Source organism: Microcaecilia unicolor, chromosome 6, assembly GCF_901765095.1.
Source record: "Microcaecilia unicolor chromosome 6, aMicUni1.1, whole genome shotgun sequence".
NCBI lineage: Eukaryota > Metazoa > Chordata > Amphibia > Gymnophiona > Siphonopidae > Microcaecilia > Microcaecilia unicolor.
The window spans coordinates 82,037,386-82,062,222 of NC_044036.1; the positions used below are offsets into that span (position 1 = coordinate 82,037,386).

General features: G+C 46.7%; 1 protein-coding gene across 1 annotated transcript in view; it reads left to right on the forward strand.

Moving 5' to 3' along the window:
• Positions 1 to 24,837, forward strand: part of PDE4DIP (phosphodiesterase 4D interacting protein) — a 310,072-nt gene that overhangs the window by 8,139 nt on the left and 277,096 nt on the right. Inside the window, exons 2-3 of the mRNA XM_030207593.1 lie at positions 14,239 to 14,285; positions 20,005 to 20,072. Coding sequence (XP_030063453.1) covers positions 14,239 to 14,285; positions 20,005 to 20,072 — 115 coding nt within the window. The remainder of the gene's footprint in view (positions 1 to 14,238; positions 14,286 to 20,004; positions 20,073 to 24,837) is intronic.

The following is a 24,837-nucleotide window of genomic DNA, read 5'->3' on the forward strand; positions in this document are numbered from 1 at the left end:
GGCTGGGGAGACGACGCCGCCGGCGCCGCCATCTTGGCCGGCGTATTCCCTTCTCCGAGGCCGGCGTTCGCTCCAGCGGGTCGCCGGCCTCGGACCGACCCGCGGCAGCGCCGGCCCCGTCGGCGACTCCTCCTCGCCGCCCTGGGTCCCGCGGGCTCCGTTGACCATTGCTCCCCGCCGCGGGAGCCCAGGTAAGGGCCCGGGACGGGACAGTATCCTCCCCGGATGCCCCCTTTTCCCCGGGCCCGGGTTTGGAAGGCGACCGGGCGTGGAAAGCTTTGATCAATTCTGGCGCATGTACATTCGCCGCGGGTTCCCAGGAGTTGTCTTTGGGACCAAAATTCTTCCAGGACAATAAGTAATATAGCCTTCCCCGCCGCTTCTTTGAATCCAGAACATCGTCCACTTCATACTCCGGATCGGGATCTGCTTCTAGATCTTCGGCTTCCTGCCATTGGGGGTGCCAGCGAGACCCTCGAAAACTCTTCAATAGGGAAATATGGAAGGCATTATGCACCCGCAGGGTATTAGGTAATCGCAACCGATATGTCACAGCTCCCAGTCGTGATTGGATTGCAAACGGTCCAATATACCGAGGTCCCAATCTCCGAGAGGGCACCCGGAGTCGGAGGTATTTCGTGCTTAACCATACCTTCTGCCCTGGTTGCAAGACGGGAGCGGTGACGATCTGCGAAGACCTTGTACTTGGTAGCTGCCCTCTGCAGTTGTTCTCGGGCCATCTCCCAGATCCTTTGCAGATCTGCCAGAGTTACGTTAACCATGGGGGTCGGAGATCCAGACGGGAAAGGTGCTGGAAGCCGAGGATGTCGTCCATATACCAAGAAGAATGGAGAGTCCCCCGAGGCCGAGTGGACGCTGTGGTTATATGCAAACTCGGCCCAAGGAAGTAGGGAGACCCAATTATCTTGACGCTTGTTGACAAACGCTCGCAAGAACCCTTTTAATGTTTGGTTCGTCCTCTCGACCATGCCATTGGTTTGAGGATGGTATGCTGATGAGAAATGAGTCTTCACCCCCAATGCGGTACACAAGGCCCTCCAGAAAAGCGAGGTGAATTGGGGTCCTCGGTCACTAATAATCCGAAGAGGCAGCCCATGAAGTCGAAAAATGTGTTGAATGAAGAGTTGGGCTAAGGCGACCGCCGAAGGAAGTCCCAGCAGGGGAACAAAATGGGCCATCCGGGAAAAACGGTCAATTACCACCCAAATCACCGTGTGTCCCCGGGAACTGGGGAGGTCGGTGATAAAATCCATTGAAAGCTCCGTCCAGGGGCCTGTCGGTACGGACAGCGGTTGTAACTTCCCCATGGGGGTCCCGATTACCGGTTTAGTCCGGGCGCACACAGGACAGGAGGTGACGAATTGAAGAATGTCTCGCCTCATCTGAGGCCATTGATACTGTCTGGCAATGAGACGCAGAGTCTTTTGATACCCAAAATGTCCCGCCCATCTGGACGAATGCCCCCATTGCATTACCTTCGCTCGATCAGCGACCGGCACTAGTTCTTTCGTAGGAGCGACCTCCCCCACGGCCGCGCTGAGGCATGCCGGATCCAACATGGAATGGATCTCCCTTGTCTCCTCTAGAACCTCAAATGCTCTGGAGAGAGAGTCCGCAGGGGTATTTTGAGCAGCAGCCCGAAAGACCAGTTGGAAATGAAATCTGGCGAAAAACAATGACCACCGGGCTTGTCGGGGATTGAGCCGTTGAGCCTCTTGCAGATACAGTAGATTTTTGTAGTCAGTGATCACCGTGAACCGATGTTCCGCTCCCTCCAGCAGATGTCTCCATTCCTGCAGGGCTAATTTCAATGCTAAAAGCTCTCTATCCCCTACTGTATAATTACATTCCGCCGGGGAGAATCTACGAGAGAAGAAAGAGCAAGGCTGGCGCCGGCCCTTGGAGTTCACTTGCGAGAGGACCGCTCTGGCTCCCAATGCGGACGCGTCCACTTCCACAATAAAGGGTTTCTCTGGATCCGGGGCTAACAAAATGGACGCTGAGTTGAATGCCTCCTTCACCTGGCGAAAAGCCACCTGCGCCTCGGGCGGCCAGTCCCGGACATTCGCGTTTTTTCTAGTGAGCGCTGTCAACGGCGCCGTCAGTTGTGAATACTGAGGAATAAACTGGCGATAGTAGTTCGCGAAACCCAAAAAACGTTGTAGTGCTTTCAATCCCAGCGGTTGTGGCCATTCTCGAATCGCCCGGAGTTTGTCCGGCTCCATCTGTAGCCCCCCGGGTAACAGAATGTGTCCCAAAAATGGTAGCGACCGCTGATGAAAAGCGCACTTGCTGAGCTTAGCAAACAGGCGGTATTGCCGTAACCGCTGCAGCACTGCGCGAACATGACTCACATGTTCTGCGGGGTTTTGGGAAAAAACCAGGATGTCGTCCAGATATACGATCACCGTGGAGTTCAGCAAATCCTCGAGCACAAAATTAATAAGTCGCTGAAACACCGCAGGGGCATTACATAGGCCAAACGGCATCACCCGATACTCGAAATGTCCCTCGTGGGTGTTAAAAGCCGTCTTCCATTCGTCCCCTCGCCGGATTCGAACTAAATTGTAGGCCCCCCGCAAGTCCAACTTGGTAAACATCTGGGCTCCTTGCAGCCTGTCAAAGAGTTCGGGAATGAGCGGTAGAGGAAAGCGATCCTTTACCGTGATGGCATTTAACCCCCATAATCAATACAGGGCCTCAAGGAGCCATCCTTTTTAGTAACAAAAAAGAATCCGGCCCCGGCCGGGGACGTAGAGGGCCGGATGAAGCCTCTTCGCAGATTCTCCCGGATGTATTCCTGCATAGCCTTGGACTCCCCCCAGCACAGGGTATACAGTCGGCCCCGCGGTGGCATGGTATCTGCCATCAAGTTAATGGCACAGTCGAGCGACTGATGAGGCGGTAGAACCTCCGCCTCCACTGGACTGAACACATCTGCAAAGTCTCTGTAGTCCATAGGCAGGGAGCCCAGCTCAATCCGTGCCCCCTCGGGCACACTAGCTAAGGCAGGGCAGCTGCCGGTCCGGCCCTTACAACAGTTCTCCCGACAGGAACTACCCCACGCTCGGATGCTTCCCCCGGTCCAGTCAATAACCGGGCTATGCCTCCGTAGCCATGGCAATCCTAAGACCACCGGATGAATGGTCCGGGATAGAACCAGGAATTGAACTTCCTCCCGGTGATCCTCCCCCACCTGTAACTCCAAAAAGGGGGTGATCTCCGTGACCGGCTGCGGTAATGTAGTTCCCTGGATGGAGGTTATTTGCAGCGCCGGCCGTCGCGGGAGCGTGGGCCAGCCCATCTGCTGCAGTAGTTCGTGCCCGATGAAGTTGCCCCCCGACCCAGAGTCCACAAGGGCCCGGGTCTGGATCATGGTCTCGTGCCACCGTAGTATTACTGGCAGTGTGATCAGGGAATCCGGCAGGAGAGCGGAATGCCCCAAGACCCCTCCCCTCAAGGTGCCTTGGGGGAGACGTTTCCCGCCCGGGAGGGACAGGCTCGGATAAAATGTCCAGCCTCACCACAATAGAGGCACAGTCCGTCCCACAAGCGTTTCTTCCTGTCGGAGGGAGCTAGCCGTTGCCGGCCCATCACCATCGGCTCCTCCCCATTCTCCTTGGAGTCCCGGTTCTCACGGCGAGGGGACGGCCCCTTGGCAGTCCGGGACGTTCCCCGCGCCCACTTCTGCCGTTCTGCCCGGGCTCTAGCTCGCTCCTGGAACCGGGTATCTACTTGGATACAGAGCGAAATCAGGGCATCCAATTGGCCTGGGACCTCCCGTCCTGCCAATTCGTCCTTGATTCGTTCTTGTAACCCCTCCATAAAAATTGCCATCAGGGACTCCGGGTTCCAACGGAGCTCTGTGGCTAAAGTCCGGAACCGAATGGCATAATCGGCCACCGTCCCGTCCCCCTGGTGAATTCGCAGCAGTTCCGACGCCACGGAAGATGGTCTCCCAAGAAGGTCGAACACCATACGGAACCGGCGCTGAAATTCACTATAGTCATCCAAGATGGGGTCCTGTTGTTCGTTTAGTGGGGCCACCCAGGCTAGGGCCTTCCCTTCGCATAGGCCCATGATATATCCCACTTTACTCTGGTCCAAAGCAAATGTCTCCGGTTGCATCCGGAAGGCCAGGTTGCACTGATTGAGGAACCCCCGGCAACCTCCGGGGGCCCCATCGTATCGTGCCGGCTCAGGGAACCGAGGTCCCATGCGGAACCCTCCCGAACGGGGAGCTGCTGCGGCCCCCTGGACCGCAGCGGCCTGGTTCTGTACCTGAAGCGTTTAAAGTTGAGAGCATACGTTCTGGAGCGCCCCTGACAGGGCGTTCAGCTGCTCCTGCTGCTGCTGCTGCTGAAGTACCTTGGCCAGGTCCCGGAGATCAGGCTGCGTAGGTGAGCTCATGGCTTCCGTTTCCTGTCCTGTTCCGGTAATTGGTGAGCCCTTAGGTTCCCTGAGGCCCGGTGAGACCTCAGAGGACCGCCGCGCACCCTGAATCTTCACCCGCGGCGACCGCCGTTCACCGAGGGTTGAGCCCCCAGCTGCAGGCGGCCAGCAGGACTGCTGGAACCGCGGGGTGACGGCCGGCCTGGCTGGTAGTCAGCAACACAGTCTCTGAAGGGCAGCTAGCAAGGACGGCTAGCACTGAAGAGGAACACAACCCCTGAAGGTGGCTAGCAAGGACGGCTAGCTGGAAGAAGAACACAGTCTCTGAAGGTGGCTAGCAAGGACGGCTAGCTGGAAGAGGAACACAGTCTCTGAAGGTGGCTAGCAAGGACGGCTAGCTTGAAGAGGAACACAGTCTCTGAAGGTGGCTAGCAAGGACGGCTAGCAAGGAAGATGGACCCAGTCTCTGCAGGTGGCTAGCAAGGACGGCTAGCAAGGAAGATGGTCCCAGTCTCTGAAGGTGGCTAGCAAGGACGGCTAGCACTGAAGATGGACCCAGTCTCTGAAGGTGGCTAGCAAGGACGGCTAGCAAGGAAGATGGTCCCAGTCTCTGAAGGTGGCTAGCAAGGACGGCTAGCACTGAAGATGGAACCAGTCTCTGAAGGTGGCTAGCAAGGACGGCTAGCAAGGAAGATGGTCTCAGTCTCTGAAGGTGGCTAGCAAGGACGGCTAGCACTGAAGATGGACCCAGTCTCTGAAGGTGGCTAGCAAGGACGGCTAGCAAGGAAGATGGTCCCAGTCTCTGAAGGTGGCTAGCAAGGACGGCTAGCACTGAAGATGGACCCAGTCTCTGAAGGTGGCTAGCAAGGACGGCTAGCAACAAAAGAACACAGTCTCCGAAGAACAACACTCCTCGATCCACTGCGTCGGCTCCTGACATTAGAAACGGAAGCCCTGAATGCTTCCCGTTCTGAGGTTTAAATTCCCCGCCAGTCCGTCCCCTCCCTAGAAGAGGAGCCAATCCCTCCGGCCCTGACAGGCAAGGAGCGCCCGGATTGGCAGGCCTGCCTAGCAGGCGGAGTCTCTCTTTTCCTGCGCCAATCCGGCGCGAGTGGGCGGGGCTTGCCCGCTGGTCCGCTCGGGCTGGGGAGACGCCGCCGCCATCTTGGCCGGCGTATTCCCTTCTCCGAGGCCGGCGTTCGCTCCAGCGGGTCGCCGGCCTCGGACCGACCCGCAGCAGCGCCGGCCCCGTCGGCGGCTCGTCCTTGCCGCCCTGGGTCCCGCGGGCTCCATTGACCATTGCTCCCCGCCGCGGGAGCCTAGGTAAGGGCCCGGGACGGGACACCAGTGGCCCCACAGTTCCCAGAAAGCACTGACAGACCCAACACACAAACCACCAGGATTCTTTATCAGTCCAGACAAAGAGACAATAAACTAAATATTGTTTATTGTCTTAAAAATTGAATAGTGAACAAAAAAATGTGCAATCACCAAACAATAACAGGTAACTGAAATATGGATCAATTATAACACTAACTAAACATTTGTTTACTTTCTAAAAAGTATCTGGGAAGATCAGGACTTATAACTGTTTCTTTACTGAGCCTCAGCAAAGAGATCCTGCTCTCTTTTTTACCTGGTTAAGACTGGAGCAAAAGCCAGCATTCTCCAAATGAAAATGAGCTCCTGGGCCAATCAGAGCCCAGAACAAGAAAATTTCAAAAATATACTGCTTCTTGCTTCCTATTTGTGTGCTGAGATTAAAGAAAAGAACATTTGTTTCTCTGTAACAGCTTTATAGCAAAGAAACACTACTTGCTGGCCAAATAGGAGAAATACACTTCAGGACATAATGCAGGAAAATATCCAATACATTTTACAGGCTTAAAACACACTGTTTCTTTACAACCGGCATAGCATAATTAAACAAGAAAGTTCAGCGCAATGTTTTCAGCAGGCAGACACTTCCATAACCTCAGGCTTGTGACAGGAAAACCAGAGACAGTTATAGTTACCATTCTGGGATCAGAATTGATCAGAAAGTTGAGCATCCCACTGGTAACTTTTTCAAGTACTCTGGATCCTCAAGTTTAAGGACTCCTTTTTTTTTCCTAAGCTGTGCTTAAAAGGGCTTATTGTGGGACACACTGAGGTGTCCTGAGGTAAAAGCCCAATATGCACTCACAAACCATGCGTTGAAAAATGTTTCTTTATTTTTCTCAGAGGGGGCGGGTTTTAGTCCGGATTGTGGGCGTGACAGCACAAATCAGTGCAGCCACATTACTGCACACTAACTGATTAGCATAGGATTACTGCGTGAGCCCTTACCGCCTATAAAATAAGTGGTGATAATTTATTTATTTATTTATTTAATTGCATTTGTATCCCACATTTTCCCACCTATTTGCGGGCTCAGTGTGGCTTACAATACATTGTAAATAATGGAAATACAATTTGTTAAGGGTTCACATGCTAAGTTTTGGTAATGGCCATATACTAACTGCAAGTTAGTTTTATTTTACCAGCCTTACTATTAGTTTACTATCATAAGCCCAAGATAAGTGGACCCACATCTATCACAATTGGCGAGCTTATGCACAATCTCTTATGTACAAAGTTTGTCTTCTGATATATTTATTAAGATGTTTATGAAGACCTCAGTGGAGAAATTAGATGGAAATATTCACTTTTTATCCATCAAAATAGTTCTCCCAAATCGTCACTGGCCCTCATTTTTTTTACTTTTTTCTTTGTGTTAAATTTCACCAAATCTTCTACATTGTACACAGTTTCTTTTATAATTACAATCAAACACTTACCTTAATGGAGTCGACTGCAGGGATTCTTATGGTCCAACATAAATCATGTTTCGTCTGCTGGCTGTATCAAGGATCCATCCCCTGTGTCTTCCCCAGACCTGTGTTGGCATGGATGGTCTGGGGAAGACACAGGGGATGGATCCTTGATACAGCCAGCAGGCAAAACATGATTCATGTCGGAACATAAGAACCCCCGGAGCTGACACCATTAAGATTAGAATCAAAAACTTATTATAAATTGAAGAAACTGTGTATGATTTAGAAGATTTGGTGAAATTTAACACAAAGAAAAAAGTAAAAAAAAACAAGGACCAGTGATGATTTGGGAGAACTATTTTGATGGATAAAAGGTGGTCCAGTTTTTCTTATGACCAAGCCAGAAAAAGGTGCCCGAACTGACCAGATGACCACTGGAGAGAATCGGGGATCACTTCCCCTTACTGCCCCAGTGGTCACTAACCCCCTTCCACCCTCAAAAAACATCTTTAAAAATATTTTGTGCCAGCCTCTATGCCAGCCTCAAATGTCATACTCAGGTCCATCACAGCAGTATGCAGGTCCCTGGAGCAGTTTTAGTAGGTGCAGTGCACTTCAGGCAGGTGGACCCAGGCCCATTCCCCCCTACCTGTTACACTTCTGGTGGTAAATGTGAGACCTACAAAACCCACCAGAAACCCACTGTACCCACATTTAGGTGCCCCCTTCACCCGTAAGGGCTATGGTAGTGGTGTACAGTTGTGGGTAGTGGGTTTTGGGGGGCTCAGCACCCAAGGTAAGGGAGCTATGTACCTGGGAGCAATTTCTGAAGTCCACTGCAGTGCCCCCTAGGGTGCCCGGTTGGTGTCCTGGCATGTCAGGGTGACCAGTGCACTAGGAATGCTGGCTCCTCCCATGACCAAAGGGCTTGCATTTGATCGTTTCTGAGATGGGCGTCCTTGGTTTCTATTATCACTGAAAATCAGAAATGACCAAGTCTAGGGACGACCATCTCTAAGGATGACCTAAATGTCAAGATTTGGGCGTCCCAGACCGTATTATCAAAACGAAAGATGGATGTCCATCTTGTTTTGATAATACGGGTTTCCCACCCCTTTGCCGGAACATTTTGCGAGGACGTCCTCAGCAAAACTTGGGCGTCCCTTTTGATTATGCCCCTCCAGGTGATCTAATAATCAAAACACAAATCTTGAACTAGAGATGGGAATAACTAGTGAGGTAATTAAATTCGCAGATGACACAAAATTATTCAGGGTCGTCAAGTCGCAGGAGGAATGTGAACGATTACAGGAGGACCTTGCGAGACTGGGAGAATGGGCGTGCAAGTGGCAGATGAAGTTCAATGTTGACAAGTGCAAAGTGATGCATGTGGGTAAGAGGAACCCGAATTATAGCTACGTCTTGCAAGGTTCCGCGTTAGGAGTTACGGATCAAGAAAGGGATCTGGGTGTCGTCGTCGATGATACGCTGAAACCTTCTGCTCAGTGTGCTGCTGCGGCTAGGAAAGCGAATAGAATGTTGGGTGTTATTAAGAAGGGTATGGAGTCCAGGTGTGCGGATGTTATAATGCCGTTGTATCGCTCCATGGTGCGACCGCACCTGGAGTATTGTGTTCAGTACTGGTCTCCGTATCTCAAAAAAGATATAGTAGAATTGGAAAAGGTACAGCGAAGGGCGACGAAAATGATAGTGGGGATGGGACGACTTTCCTATGAAGAGAGGCTGAGAAGGCTAGGGCTTTTCAGCTTGGAGAAGAGACGGCTGAGGGGAGATATGATAGAAGTGTATAAAATAATGAGTGGAATGGATCGGGTGGACGTGAAGCGACTGTTCACGCTATCCAAAAATACTAGGACTAGAGGGCATGAGTTGAAGCTACAGTGTGGTAAATTTAAAACGAATCGGAGAAAATTTTTCTTCACCCAACGTGTAATTAGACTCTGGAATTCGTTGCCGGAGAACGTGGTACGGGCGGTTAGCTTGACGGAGTTTAAAAAGGGGTTAGATAGATTCCTAAAGGACAAGTCCATAGACCGCTATTAAATGGACTTGGAAAAATTCCTCATTTTTAGGTATAACTTGTCTGGAATGTTTTTACGTTTGGGGAGCGTGCCAGGTGCCCTTGACCTGGATTGGCCACTGTCGGTGACAGGATGCTGGGCTAGATGGACCTTTGGTCTTTCCCAGTATGGCACTACTTATGTACTTATGTACTTATGAACTAAATTCCAATTGACACAGGAAGCCAATGCAGCACTTCTAAGTGTGGAGTAATATGACCCCTCAAATATGCTGGCTCAAGCAGACAGGCAGTAGGGTTCTGTATTTGTTGAAATGCTTTTAAAGTCACTGCAGGAAGACCTAAAACAAAGCATTGCACAGTTGATGCCCTTTAAATTCAGTGCCTGAAAAAGCTGATGAAAGTTGCCAGGATACAAATAGTGTCTTAGGCGTCTCAAAAACTGCTGCCTAAAAAAGTAGTAGAGAGAGTTAGCTGGGAGTCAAACCAAAGTCTTAGGCTTTTGACACATATGTGAGTAATTGCTCTGTTTTAGTAAGAGCTTGCACTGGAGGAAGGTCAGAAGAGGGTGCGGCCTGACCTATCCAAAGAATCTCAGTTTTACAAGTATTTGGCACTACCTTATTCACTTGTACTACATACTGACACAACTTAAAGTTCATTAATCGCAGTCATGGATGTCGAGGAATGCCTTTATAGAGCAAGCATATATTTGATAATGATTATCTTTGGATTGAAGCAGGACCCTCAGAGGTTGTATATAATAATATAGGAGAAAGAACGAAGCCTTGAGGTTCTCCACACAATGCAAGATTCCAAGTAGACTCCAAATTCTTCCAAACAACCTTTTGCACTCTGTTTTTCAGAAATGACTCAAACCAAGCTAGGACTATTCCTTGTATGCCTGACCCCTGCAGCCACTGAATCAAAATACAGTGATCCAGTGCTGAGGTGGTATCAAGTGACACCCAAAAAATGGAGCAGATATAGAACCTAGAACTTAATTTTAGGCAAGTTATAGAGAATTACCCCCTTGGAGGTAGATTGAAGAAAGAACACCAAAAATTAGGCATTACAAAATTGAGTGCTAAACAAGTACAGTCCAGGCTCGATTATCTGACCTTTACTGATCTGACCATCCGGCATATCTGATAGACCTCTAGTGAGATTACCGCGTCACCATTAAGAAGTGTGTGGCTTCTCTTTCCACTTTTCCAGCGTAGCACGGAGAAAAGTTTCGAACCCAGGCCCCCTACTTTTACCACAAAACAGCACTGTTGTGAGTTGGGACCCTGCTTTTATTGCAAAACAGCACCATTGTGACCCAGGGTTACAATTGTTTTCCATATTATCTGACTTTTCACTTATCCAACAATGAGTTGAGTGGCTGTTTGCAGCTTGTGGTGTACACCTGGTGGTGCCAGGTCCCTCCCGGTCGCCCCCCTACCTTTCCTCCGTCGCCCGGGGCTGCTGGCCTGATCGGGTGTTTCCTTTCTGTCCTGACTAAAAAAAAAAATTTAAAAAAGGTAAGCGTCTCTTTAAGAGACCTTGTTTTTGTTTAATCATACGGAGGAACCTGATTGTGAGGGAATCAACAGGTTTCCAGGTTAATAACTTCTAGAGGTGGGTTAGGAGGAGAACTGTACACGTGATACAAAGAACTCGTTCATTTTCTTTGGCACGGTAATCAGGAGCTGGATATGAGGTCATCTTCCACAGCAGTGATAGCAGAGGACAGACAGGTGTCTGACCCCAGAACAGCTGTCCTAACTCAGGATACTCATGAAGCACTTCTCTCCCACAGCTGAGGCTTCTCCCTGCAAAGGGAAACCTGAGCCATTAATGGAGAATAAGTGGCTTCTGTTTGACCTCTTAGTCCTTGAGCAACTGACTCTTGGTGTACACATTAGGATTTTTCTGTCTAGCTCCCTTGTGTCCCTTGTCGAAGGCTATATTTATTGTATGTATTTAATTTATGAATGCTGTTGTGATCATCTTAAAGAGAGGCACATAGGTCCTGATTCAGATCCATGTGTTTCTTGTTTTATGGCTATGTAATGGTATTACATGGACCAAAATGAGCAAATTGGTTAAATATTTCAATTTATATTAATGTATGAGAGGATAGCTTGCTTTTGTGCCATATGCTTACTACTACCATAACTCTGTTTGCCCTCAGCTTTTGTTCAATATATGAAATCCCCAATATTCCCTTTTTTTCTTAGTCTCCTTCTTAGTCTTTCAAGAGCTTTGCCCTCCTCCGTTTCTATGATACTGTCAATATATCACAACAACCCAGACTAGCAAAGTAAATTAAAACACGTACTATAAAAGAAAACATAATCATTTTTTTAAATTGTAAATTGTCTTGGAGTTGCTTGAGAAAGGTTCTTCTTTCCAGTATTACCATCTTCTTGTACCTACATTCCTCAGTGCCTCTTCCCAGTGCACCCCAGCTCCTCACCCCATATCTTTACTTTCGGACTGGAAGAGACCCCAAGCTTTCTCCACCTGTGCTGCTGTTTCTACAGGCCAAAAGCAAAATAACAACCCTGGGATTTGTTCTAGGATGGTAGAGCGATGAGGAACCCCATTTACCCTATAATTGCATGGTACTGTGATTCTTTCTTATTCAGCAGGTCGGGGGAGCCAGGAATTCCACCATCCTAGCACTGCCCTTACTGCACATTGACATTTCTTATAGCTGGGAAGATAATACTAGATTCTGTAGTTCTTGTATATTTGTGTGGGAAAAGGAAGGATCAGAGCAGGGTTTTTAGCACAAAGCAACATGGGAAGTGTTCTGAAATTTGCATTCCCAGTGAACTACATTTCCTATTACATGTTAAGAACATAAGAACAATAGCCATACTGGGTCAGACCAATGGTCCATCTAGCCCAGTATCCTGTTTCCAGCAGTGGCCAATCCAGGTCACTAGTACGTGACAGAAACCTAAATAGTAGCAACATTCCATGCTACCAAACCCAGGGCAAGCAGTTGCTTCCCCCTTGTCTGTCTCAATAGCAAACTATGGACTTTTCCTCCAGGAACTTATCCAAACGTTTTTTAAAGCCAGATATGCTAACTACTGTTACCACATCCTCTGGTAACGAGTTTCAGAGCTTAACTATTCATTCAGTGAAAAAATATTTCATCCTATTTGTTTTATAAATATTTCTATGTAACTTCATTGCGTGTCCCTGGTCTTTGTACTTTTTGAAAGAGTGAAAAATTGATTCACTTTTACCCGTTCTACATCACTCAGGATTTGGTAGGCCTCTATCATATCCTCCCTCAGGCATCTCTAACCTCTTTAGCCTTTCCTTATATGAGAGGAGTTCCATCCCCTTTTTCATTTTGGTCACTTTTCTTTGAACCTTTTCTAATCCCGTTATATCTTTTTTGAGATACGGCGTCCAGAACTGAACACAATACTCAAGTTGAGGTCACACCATGGAGAGATACAGAGGCATTATAGTATTTTTGGTCTTATTTACCCATCACTTTCCTAATAATTCCTATCATCCTGTTTGCTTTTTTGGCCGCTGCCGCATACTGGGAATATTATCAGATGACTCAATGTCATTTTTAAAATTAAATGCTGATTGTGGCTTTTAGCATTAGAGGGAGCCAGAAACAATTTGGGGTTGATACTGAATATCCAGTAACATTAACAGAATATTCAGAAAGATAATGGTTAATTCTGGGCTTTTGAAAATACCCAGCTAAAGTTAATCATGCAACTTTGCCTGGTTAATTTTAGCATAGTTGAAGTTATCTAGATAGTATAATCTGGTTTAAAGTTAATGTGATATTCAAATGACTTATTGAATTAAGGTAGATCACTGAAAAAACTGTTGTAAAGTTAACCATAAAAATTATCTGGTTAACTTTAGGATAGCCATTTATGCAGTTAGACCTAACTAGTTAGAAGCACTGAATATCTCTACTACTGTATCTGATTAACCTCACCTCCTCCGATTTCTGCTGTACTTAACCAGTTAAACGTTAACCAGATAATAGGTCTGAATTTTTAAAGTTAAACATTTATCCAGTTAACTTCCAAAGTTATTCAGATAAACATGAATATCAACCCCATCTATGTTTCTTGATGAGGGTGAAATAAATTGAAAAGCTTAGTTCCAAAACCTGTTAAGTACATTTTTTTCAAAAATGAATTTGTATTCAAAACAGACTGCCTTCATAGACAACCATAGGATGTGTGAAATTTGCACGAAAAGGCATTTATTCATAAGCTATATGATATTCAGTGAAAAAAATTCTTATGTTGACTAGAATTCTTGAAAATAAATACATTTTGTTTACCCAGAAACAGCTCTTTGACTTAAAGTTTTTTGAAACTAAGCTTTTCAATTGTTCCAAGTAACCAATGTGGAGTTGGTAACAATATTTTAGCTGGCCAAAGACAGTTTTCTATTTTACAGCAGAGGAGATTTCACAGAAACTGTAGCCTTTATAATACAGGAGATGTAAGCATTCACCTTTTTTGAACTCACTGTGTGATGTGTGTACAGCTCTGGTCGCAATTGGTCATGTCTCACATAGAAATGGTGTGGTGTAGCTGTGTTTCACTTCAAAGCTTGGAGTGAGATGTATCTTAGCACAGACCAGGGCCTTGGTGCTCTGTGGAAAATATCATAGCGTGACCTCAGATGTGACCTGGGTCTGCAGAGGAAGATAATATCACAGAGAACTTTACTTGCAATCCCTGTTTATAACTTTTGGTCATCTTTTCTGACTCCTGAGGAAAAATGGGTGTGAGGAAGGGGTAATTAGTCCCTCTATGATTTCACTTCTCAAAGGAGAAAAACACTAACAAGGAATCTTTAGCTAGATAAACTATTCCCCATGTCTGAAGCTAGTGATTGGTATTCACAGAAGGCCTATACATAGCCCCTGACATTCCTTCTTAAGTGTCCCACTTGAATACAATATGCCTGTTTTTGTTTTGTTTTTTCTTTCTACAGGGAATGTGAAGAGGGAGAGGTCTTCTCTGGGAGCAGTCATGGCACTGGTGAGTACACTCGGGCTGCAGCCCTTCCCTAGGTCTGGAAATTTCTCCAGAAATGCTTCGACCCAGTGTTACTTTATTAATCTGTCTGCAGTAGGGAAGGCTGCCCGAAGATAATTTACACATCTGTCCTAGAATAGTTTGCAAGCCTGTGTGTGATAGGAGAAGGACACTCCCTGAGATGCTATATGCATCTCTCTATGATAGGAATAGGTGCTCTCTGAGATACTTTTCACATGTCTTTTGATAAAGGGTGGGTGTCTCTGTAGACACTCTATAAAGGATGGATGCTTCCAATGACCCCGATGCTCAAAACTCCAGTGCTGTACTGAACAGCGCCAGAGAAATAGCACTGAAACAGCGGTTCAGGACAACTCCCTAATGCTCAATGCTAATGAGATGCAAATATGGTTGCACTCAATAGTGTTGAGCATTAGGAAATTGTTTGGGGGAGGATGGTGCCTGGCACATGCTCTCAAGAGTTGTGTGTTAAACACAGTTCTTGAGTGCATGCCCAGAATGCCAAAGAGGGGAGGAGGAAAGGAGGAGGAAGAGGTACCGGTTATAGTAAGTTGCAGCATTTCAGTAAGCAACAGACTGAAATCCAAGGGAAGCGGTTTGCACGCCAAAACAGCAGCACAGTAAAAGCAGTCTTCCCCCAACTTCTCCCAAGCTTTTAAATAATCACAATAAACGTGCTATCAATTTGCGGTCACTTTATTTCTTATTGGACTGCTTAGCAAATGCCATCATTTTCAGAATTAAAAGAACTGAAATGGACTTTCAGACATGATTGCCCTACAGATGTACAAAATTCAGAACACCTCGCCATGCAGACCAAGTTGTTCCATGTAATCTTAGACGAACCTGATCAACGAAGCTCCTGGTTTCATTTGTTGACTGTTACCCTCAGCAACAATATTCTGTTCCCCTCCCATGCTGTATTTTGGCATAAATGCAGCAATATTCTGTCACCTCTTTACTCCGACTCCTAGGGCCCCTGGTAAGCCTTTCCCTTCCTCTTTTTCTTGTCAGGGTTCCAAGCTGGGTAACCTGAATCCTCTTCAAAAACCTAAATGCCAGCTCCAAGCTAGTGTAGGTTTTGGTGGTAAGGGCACACTTTTTCACTGCGCTCTTGTCTGAGCATTGAGGGGGAATAGGAAATGGCCTTGTTTGCCTGCAGTTGCAAGCAATTTGCATTGTTGTGTGGTGAGCTCTTTGTTTCCTTCTGTAGGGCCTTTTGAGCATTGTGCGCTGGTAAACACAGGAAGTAGTTTACTTCTGATCATCAGCCACAAAGTGGTACACATCTGACAATGATAGGGGAAGCTAAACTCTTAGGGGATAGTTATGAAGCTGCATTCATGCTATGCCACCCATTAGCAGCCCCTTACCCCCGGATTCTATATAGTGTGCCTAGAGATTGGTGCGGATTCTATAACAATGCGCATAATTTAACAAGCTAATGAGCGCTAATAACAGGACTTAAGCTCTAATTGGCAATTACCAGAATTTATGTGCAGAAATGTCCCAGTGTATGCTATAAAGAACTGCACCTAAATTGAAAAGCACACAGTTCAAAATAAATGTGCATAGTTTAAAAGGGGCGTGTTTATGGGCTCTTCAAGGACGTGCCAAAATTTCTGTGCGTTAATTACAGAATATGGTTCAGTGCACCTAAATATACATGCATGCATTTAGACCAGGTTTTCATTGGCATAAATGGGCATGCATACATTTAGGTGCTACGGTATCAACTAAGCGTATTCTATAAACCGCACCTAAATCTTACATGCAGATTTTTTAGGCGCCATTTATATAGAATCTGGCCCATAATGTGCGTTAAAGGGCTATAATGCAAGTTTTGGTTCCATAATACAGTTTTTTTTCAATTCAACGCACTGTACACAGTAATGATAAGCAAAGTATGCAAATGCATACAAAACATCTCATTACTATGTAAAATCCATAACATGGCTGCATCTTAAAGGGGCTGGGCCAGAGTTAATATAATCTGTCCCCTGAGGCCACCCCATTCACAAACCCCCTTCTCAAAATGCCCCCTAATATGTTAGTGGATATAGGAAGCAGTTAGCTACTCCTTTATATAGGCATATTTTATAGAGGCAGGTAGGTGTCATGGCACTTGATTTTTTTATTTTATTTTATTTTGAAATCTTTTTTATTGATAATGCATAATGGAAACCATAAACAATAAGAGTCATACCAGTCATCTTCATTTTGTGGTACAACTTTTAGAAACAGCCACAGTTACCCATCATTCACCTCCCAACCCCGAATACTAATGATTTTGGACTTGATTTTGATTGAACTTGTTAAAGTTTTGTATATATTTTTTATAGCTTACCTATTTATTTATTTATTCATTTGTAGGCATTTATTCAATAATCTTTATTTATTGATTTAGCAGCTCATTTTCAAAGCACTTAGAATTACAAAGTTCCATAGGTTTCTATGGGGTTCTTTTACGAAGCTGCAGCAAAAGGGGGCCTGCGCTGGCGTTGGCGTGTGTTTTTGACTGGCCGAGGCCCTCTTTTACCGCAGCAGGTAAAAGGCAGGGTTAAAAAAAAGAAATGGACGTGCGGTAAGTGAAGCACTTGCGGCACAGCCTTTTCAAGGGGCATCACTTACCGCTACCCACTGAGGTGGTGGTATGGGCTCCCGCGCTACCCCGGCGGTAACCAGGCAGCGCATAGCACTGCCCAATTACCGCCGGGTACACACCAGCACTAGAAAAATAAAAATATGTTTGTAACACTGGTGCACGCTGGGGGTGAGAACTACCTCTGGGCTGCTGCGGTAGCCCAGCAGCACTCCTTTTAGCGAGAGGTAAGCCCACACTGGGCTTGCCGTCGTTTTGTCAAAGGACCCCTATGTAACTTTGTAACTCTGTGTGCTTTGAACATGAGCACCATAATTATTTATAATGATTAGTTTTGTAATATTATTGATATTGGGATTGTTTGGCCACTTATCTTGTGAGACCTGCAGGCTCATTTTCGAAAGACATATATCGGAACATGGACGTCTGTCTCCCAGGGACGTCCAAATCGGTATAATTGAAACCTGATTTTGGACGTCTCCAACTGCAGTCCATCGCAAGGATGTCCAAATTTCGAGGGGGCGTATCGGAGGTGTGGTGAGGGCGGGACTTGGGTGTGCCTAAGACTTGGACATCTTTGAGCCATAATCGAAAAAAGCAAGGACATCCTAAAGTAAAACTTGGACGTTTTCACCTGGATGTGCTTTTTTTTACAAATAAGGCACAAAAAGATGCCCGAAATGACCACATGACCACTGGAGGGAATCAGGGATGATCTCCCGTTACTTCCCCAGTGGTCACTAACCCCCTCCCACCCTCAAAAAACATCTTTAAAAAATTTCATGCCAGTCTCAGACAGTGGCGTAGCCAGAAGTCAATTTTTGGGTGGGCCAACAGGTTGGATGGGTGGGCACTAGACAGTGGTGTGCTAGTAAATGTTTAACAACAGGCTCTCTCCCCGGTCCACCTCTGCACCCCCTCATCCACCTGTGTGCACCTCCCCTCAAAATTGCAGAGCTGGCTATAGCCGGGGAGAGAGCCTGGGGGGGGGCAATGCATTACTGTCTCCAGGAAAAAAAAATTAAATGATTCCCAGGTTCCAATTTAATTCATGTTTAATGTGGGATAAAATGCCATAAATAAGTAAATAAATATAAACTTTTAATGTTGAGCACCTGATTCTCAAAGTGGACATATTCCAAACACTATAATGAAAATAAAATTATTTTTTTTTTCTACCTTTGTTGTCTGGTGACTGTTTTTCTGATCATGCTGGCCCAGTATTCGATTCTGCTGCTATCTGTCCTCTTAACTCCGTTTCCAGGGCTTCCTTTCCTTTATTTCTTTACTTTCCGCCTTTCTTCTTCATTTCTTGCTCTATATCCATAAGTAAAAGCTGGGTCCTCTGCAGACTTGACTGTCTAGTGGATCCAGCTTCTGCCTATTTTCTTCATCCATGTGCAGTTTTTCTCCTCTCTTCCTTTTCCCTCATCTCATCTCCTTCCTCATTCTTCCATCCCCTCCATCCATGTCCAGCATTTCTTCTCTCTCCCTTCCCTCTCTTCCATCCATGTCCAGCAACCCTCCTCTCCCCTTCCCTCCATCCAGCAACCCTCCTCTCCCCTTCTTCCACCATGTCTAGCAACCCTCCTCTCCCCTTCCCTTCATCCAGCAACCCTCCTCTCTCCCCTTCCCTCCATCCAGCAACCCTCCTCTCCCCTTCTTCCACCATGTCCAGCAACCCTCCTCTCCCCTTCCCTCCATCCAGCAACCCTCCTCTCCTCTTATTCCACCATATCCAGCAACCCTCCTCTCCCCTTCCCTCCATCCAGCAACCCTCCTCTCCCCTTCCCTTCATCCAGCAACCCTCCTCTCCCCTTCTTCCACCATGTCCAGCAACCCTCCTCTCCCCTTCCCTACATCCAGCAACCCTCCTCTCCCCTTCTTCCACCATGTGCAGCAACCCTCCTCTCCTGTCTGCCCTGTTTCCTTCCGGTCCCCCCCCCCCCCTCCGCCGTACCTTTAAATATTATAGTTTTGCTGGGGTCGCGGGCAGCCGGCATTGAAGACATCGGCAGGCTTACGCCGGTTCCAGCAGCCTTCCCTTCCCTCGTTGCAAGTCGGATGATGGCTCCGCCCTCGTAGAAACAGGAAATACGTCAGAAGAGGGCGGAGCCATCATCTGACTTGCAACGAGGGAAGGGAAGGCTGCTGGAACCGGCGTAAGCCTGCCGATGTCTTCAATGCCGGCTGCCCGCGACGCCAGCAAAACTGTAATATTTAAAGGTACGGCGGGCGGGGGGGGGCGGGGCAGTGGCGGACTGGGGAGGCAGATGCGGGATCGGAGCTCAGCCTGCTCCCTCCGCTCCGCTGCCTCCACTGCTGGGTGGGCCTGAACCAAAACTGGGTGGGCCTGGGCCCACCCAGGCCCACCCGTGGCTACGCCCCTGGTCTCAGATCTCATACTCAGGTCCATGACAGCGCATGCAGGTCCCTGGAGCATTTTTAGTGGGTACTGCAGTACACTTCAGACAGGCAGACCCAGGCCCATACCCCCCCTACCTGTTACATTTGTGGAGGAAACAGTGAGCCCTCCAAAACTCACCACAAACCCTCTGTACCCACATATAGGTGCCCCCTTTCACCCGTAAGGGCTATGGTAGTGGTGTACAGTTGTGGGTAGTGAGTTTTAGGGGGCTCAGCACACAAGGTAAGGGAGCTATGTACCTTGGGAGCATTTTAAGAAGTCCACTGCAGTGCCCCCTAGGGTGCCCGGTTGGTGTCCTTGCATGTCAGGGGGACCAGTGCACTACAAATGCTGGCTCCTCCTACGTCCAAATGGCTTGCATTTGGACGTCTTTGGTTTAGAAAATTGCTGAAAGTCAGACGGCCAAATCTAGGGACATCCAATTTTAAGAACGTGCTTGGATTTGGACGTCTCTGACAGTATTTTTGAAACGAAAGATGGACGTCCATCTTTTTTCGAAAATACCGTATTCGTCGCCTTCGGAGTTGTACGTTTTATAAAGATGTCCAAGTCCAAACTTAGAAGTTTCTTTTGAAAATGCCCCTCCTGGTGATTTAGGGGTGTGGGGCAGAGCACTTGGTGGAGCTCCTACATTATGCTGTAATGATGCTGTTCCCATCTTTTCTTTGCAGCTTTACCCAGTGATGATGAGGGAAAGGGACACGCAGTCCAGACTCATACACTAAGGGAATATGAGAAGGTAAGCAACAGAATAAATGTATTTATTATTATTATTAGCATTTGTATAGCGCTACCAGACGCACGCAGCGCTGAACACCTGATACAAAGAGACAGTCCCTGCTCAAAAGAGCTTACAATCTAAGTAATACAGACAAACAAGACAGTAATGGGTGAGAAGGGAGGAAGGGACAAGGGGAGGGCAATTGTGGCTAGGAGCTAAAAGCAGCAGTGAAAAGGTGGGTTTTCAGCATAGATTTGAAAACAGGTAGAGATGGAGCTAGATGTATAGGTCCAGGAAGTCTATTCCAGGCATAAGGTGCCGTGAGAGAAAAGGAGCGAAGCCTGGAGTTAGTAGTGGAGAAGAAGGAGGACGACAAGAGAGGTTTGTCAAGCGAGCGGAGTTCACAGGGAGGAATGTAGGGAGAGATGAGAGCGGAGAGGTAATGGGGGGCTGCAGAGTGGATGCATTTAAAGGTCAGTACGAGAAGTTTAAACTGAATGCGGAAGCGGACAGGGAGCCAAATGTATTTGACATTTTGTATAGTGTTGGTAGGGGTAGCAGTGGTTCCCAGTGAGGCATTTGGAGGCAGAATATAATGAACATGTGCTTTTGCTTGCTGTGTCTGTGTGAATTGTTTTTTTGTGTGTCCCTAATAATATGCAAAAAAGTAATCCCCTAGAGTTTTTTGCTGTTTTCTCAGCAACCACTTGAATTTCAATGAGAAATTTTATGTACTTACAGTGGTGGAAATAAGTATTTGATCCCTTGCTGATTTTGTAAGTTTGCCCACTGACAAAGACATGAGCAGCCCATAATTGAAGGGTAGGTTATTGGTAACAGTGAGAGATAGCACATCACAAATTAAATCCGGAAAATCACATTGTGGAAAGTATATGAATTTATTTGCATTCTGCAGAGGGAAATAAGTATTTAATCCCTCTGGCAAACAAGACCTAATACTTGGTGGCAAAACCCTTGTTGGCAAGCACAGCGGTCAGACGTCTTCTGTAGTTGATGATGAGGTTTGCACACATGTCAGGAGGAATTTTGGTCCACTCCTCTTTGCAGATCATCTCTAAATCATTAAGAGTTCTGGGCTGTCGCTTGGCAACTCGCAGCTTCAGCTCCCTCCATAAGTTTTCAATGGGATTAAGGTCTGGTGACTGGCTAGGCCACTCCATGACCCTAATGTGCTTCTTCCTGAGCCACTCCTTTGTTGCCTTGGCTGTATGTTTTGGGTCATTGTCGTGCTGGAAGACCCAGCCACGACCCATTTTTAAGGCCCTGGCGGAGGGAAGGAGGTTGTCACTCAGAATTGTACGGTACATGGCCCCATCCATTCTCCCATTGATGCGGTGAAGTAGTCCTGTGCCCTTAGCAGAGAAACACCCCCAAAACATAACATTTCCACCTCCATGCTTGACAGTGGGGACGGTGTTCTTTGGGTCATAGGCAGCATTTCTCTTCCTCCAAACACGGCGAGTTGAGTTCATGCCAAAGAGCTCAATTTTTGTCTCATCTGACCACAGCACCTTCTCCCAATCACTCTCGGCATCATCCAGGTGTTCACTGGCAAACTTCAGACGGGCCGTCACATGTGCCTTCCGGAGCAGGGGGACCTTGCGGGCACTGCAGGATTGCAATCCGTTATGTCGTAATGTGTTACCAATGGTTTTCGTGGTGACAGTGGTCCCAGCTGCCTTGAGATCATTGACAAGTTCCCCCCTTGTAGTTGTAGGCTGATTTCTAACCTTCCTCATGATCAAGGATACCCCACGAGGTGAGATTTTGCGTGGAGCCCCAGATCTTTGTCGATTGACAGTCATTTTGTACTTCTTCCATTTTCTTACTATGGCACCAACAGTTGTCTCCTTCTCGCCCAGCGTCTTACTGATGGTTTTGTAGCCCATTCCAGCCTTGTGCAGGTGTATGATCTTGTCCCTGACATCCTTAGACAGCTCCTTGCTCTTGGCCATTTTGTAGAGGTTAGAGTCTGACTGATTCACTGAGTCTGTGGACAGGTGTCTTTCATACAGGTGACCATTGCCGACAGCTGTCTGTCATGCAGGTAACGAGTTGATTTGGAGCATCTACCTGGTCTGTAGGGGCCAGATCTCTTACTGGTTGGTGGGGGATCAAATACTTATTTCCCTCTGCAGAATGCAAATAAATTCATATACTTTCCACAATGTGATTTTCCGGATTTAATTTGTGATGTGCTATCTCTCACTGTTACCAATAACCTACCCTTCAATTATGGGCTGCTCATGTCTTTGTCAGTGGGCAAACTTACAAAATCAGCAAGGGATCAAATACTTATTTCCACCACTGTATTTAGTCTCGATACTTACATATTACTGTTAAACAACATTTAATTATCTTAAGCTATGTTGATGTTACTGACATTGTAGTGTTACTACCTAGCGATTTTTGCATGTTAAAATTTTTCGAGCTAATACAGTAAAATATCATCATTCAAACGATACAATTAACAATGTGTCAGAATTTCACAGTCATTGTGAATGCTCGTGTCCACCCCCATCTTTAACATGGACCTTCAGTCACTTTGGGAAGTTCTTAACAGCCTAGTCGATCAGTGCCTGTGGCAGGCTGTCTCAGATCATCTGCAGTGCTTCCTTGAGTTCAGCGATTGTTTGTGGCTTTGAGTGGACCTTGTGATAGGTCTCCAACACTGCTCCCCAGACAAAGTCTGCCTCGCTATGAAATCATTAACAGTAAGCCGGTACTCCATTTTTTTTCAAGTAATAGTAGCTTTACAGTAGTTTGTACGAAAATTGCTGGTTGGTCATGCTTTAACTTTACTGTGTTTAAAGATAATCTCATTCCACTCATCACATAAACGTAGATTGTAACAACAAATAAAGCTGTAAAATTTTGACATTGAAATGCCAAGCGGTTGCTGAGAAACCAGCAACAAATACTGTAGGGGGTTGCTTTTTTATACCCCACTCTGTATATATTTTTGTGTCCTACCCACTTATCTTCCTATATTTTCATTATGCTACAAATTGCAAGTAGCTTTGACTTTGTTTCTTCAGACCAGGGGCATAGCTATGGGGGCCTGGGCCCCTGCAAATTTCATCCGGGCCCCTGGTTTGGCTGGCGGGGATCCCCAACCCCCACCAGCCAATGCCTTCTTCAGCGCCGGTCTCCAGCGCAGCCACGTTTTGCGGAGGGAGCAACGAGGCGGTGAGGGGAAGCAGCAAGGAGGTGAGGTCAGGCGGGGGGGGGGGGGGGGGCGAGAAAGCGAGGTGTGGTGGGGGGGGCGGTGGGTGAGGGTGGCACTCAAAATGTGCCCCCAACCTCGGGCTCTGGCCCCCTCCCACCGTGAGGTCTGGCTACACCCCTGCTTCAGACTATCATGGAACATTACAGATGTGGATGTTGGTGATTATCCTTGGGGTTCTCAGAGCCTTGTGAAACCTAGGGGCCCTTTTACTAAGGTGTGTAGGTGCTTACGCGCATCTGACATGAGTCAATTTGGAACTACCGCCTGGCTACCACATGCCCTGGGCGGTAATTCCATTTTTTGCACACATCCGATACACACGGCAGAAAATATTTTTTATTTTCTACCGCATGGCGGTAATCGGCAGTGTATGCGCCCGCCTGTTTACTAAGACACTCTAGAGGCACATTAGTATTTTCAGTGCACGCTAACCCTGTAGGTGCTCATAATATTCCTATGAAACTTTACATGATTAGCATGTGCTCATTTTTAGCATGTGCTAAAAATGCTAGTGCACCTTAGTAAACAGGGTCCCAAATTTTAGGACATTTATGCAAGGTAGAGTTAAGAAAATAAGGTGAATATTTACAGTTTTGACACTGTACTTAAATTCACTTTATTTGACTCCCCCCTCATTTATATGAATATCCTTAGCAATCTCTCTTCAGTCTTGAATGTATTTCTTTACTTGTATCCCATTTTCCCAATTCAGATTGTCTAAGGTGATATTTACCATTATCAAATTCAACAAGGAAGTCTTGTCTTTTCTGTGCTGAATACAACCAGCTCCTTCAAAATTGTTTCATAGAAGGGGGTGGGGGAATTTTGGAATTAGATTCTGCCTTTTTTGGTAGCAACTTAGGGCGAGTTATTTTCAAATATAGTAGGTGTTTCAGATACTGTAGGTGTATTCCTGTCCCTTTGGGGCTCACAATCTTAGTTTGTGCCTGAGGCAACAGAGGGATAAGTGACTTGCTCAAGATCACAAGGAGTGTCAGAGGGATTTGAACTTTGTTTTCACTGATTCTGAGACCACTGCTCTAACCACTAGGCTACTCTTCACACCTTTTATCCTATTATCATAAGAACATAAGAAATTGTCATACTGGGATAGATCAAAGGTCCATCAAGCCGTTATTCTGTTTCTAACAGTGGCCACTCTTTGCCCAAGTATCTAGCAAGATCCCAAATGAGTAAAACAGAAATAAGCAGTGCATTTTTCCAAGTCCATCTTAGTAATGACTTATGGACTTTTTCTATTAGGAAATTAGCCAAACCTTTTTTAAACCCAGCTAAGCTAACTGCTTTTACCATATGTTCTGGCAATGAATTCCAATTATATGTTGAGTGAAGAAATATTTTCTCCGATTTGTTTTAAATCAACTTCTTAGTAGCTTCATTGAGTGCCCACTAATCCTTGTATTTTTGGAACTGTAAACAAGCAATGCATGTCTACCTGTTCCACTCCACTCAGTGTTTTACAGGTCTCTATCATATCTCCCCTCCACTTTAGCCTTTCCTCATTGCAGGGGC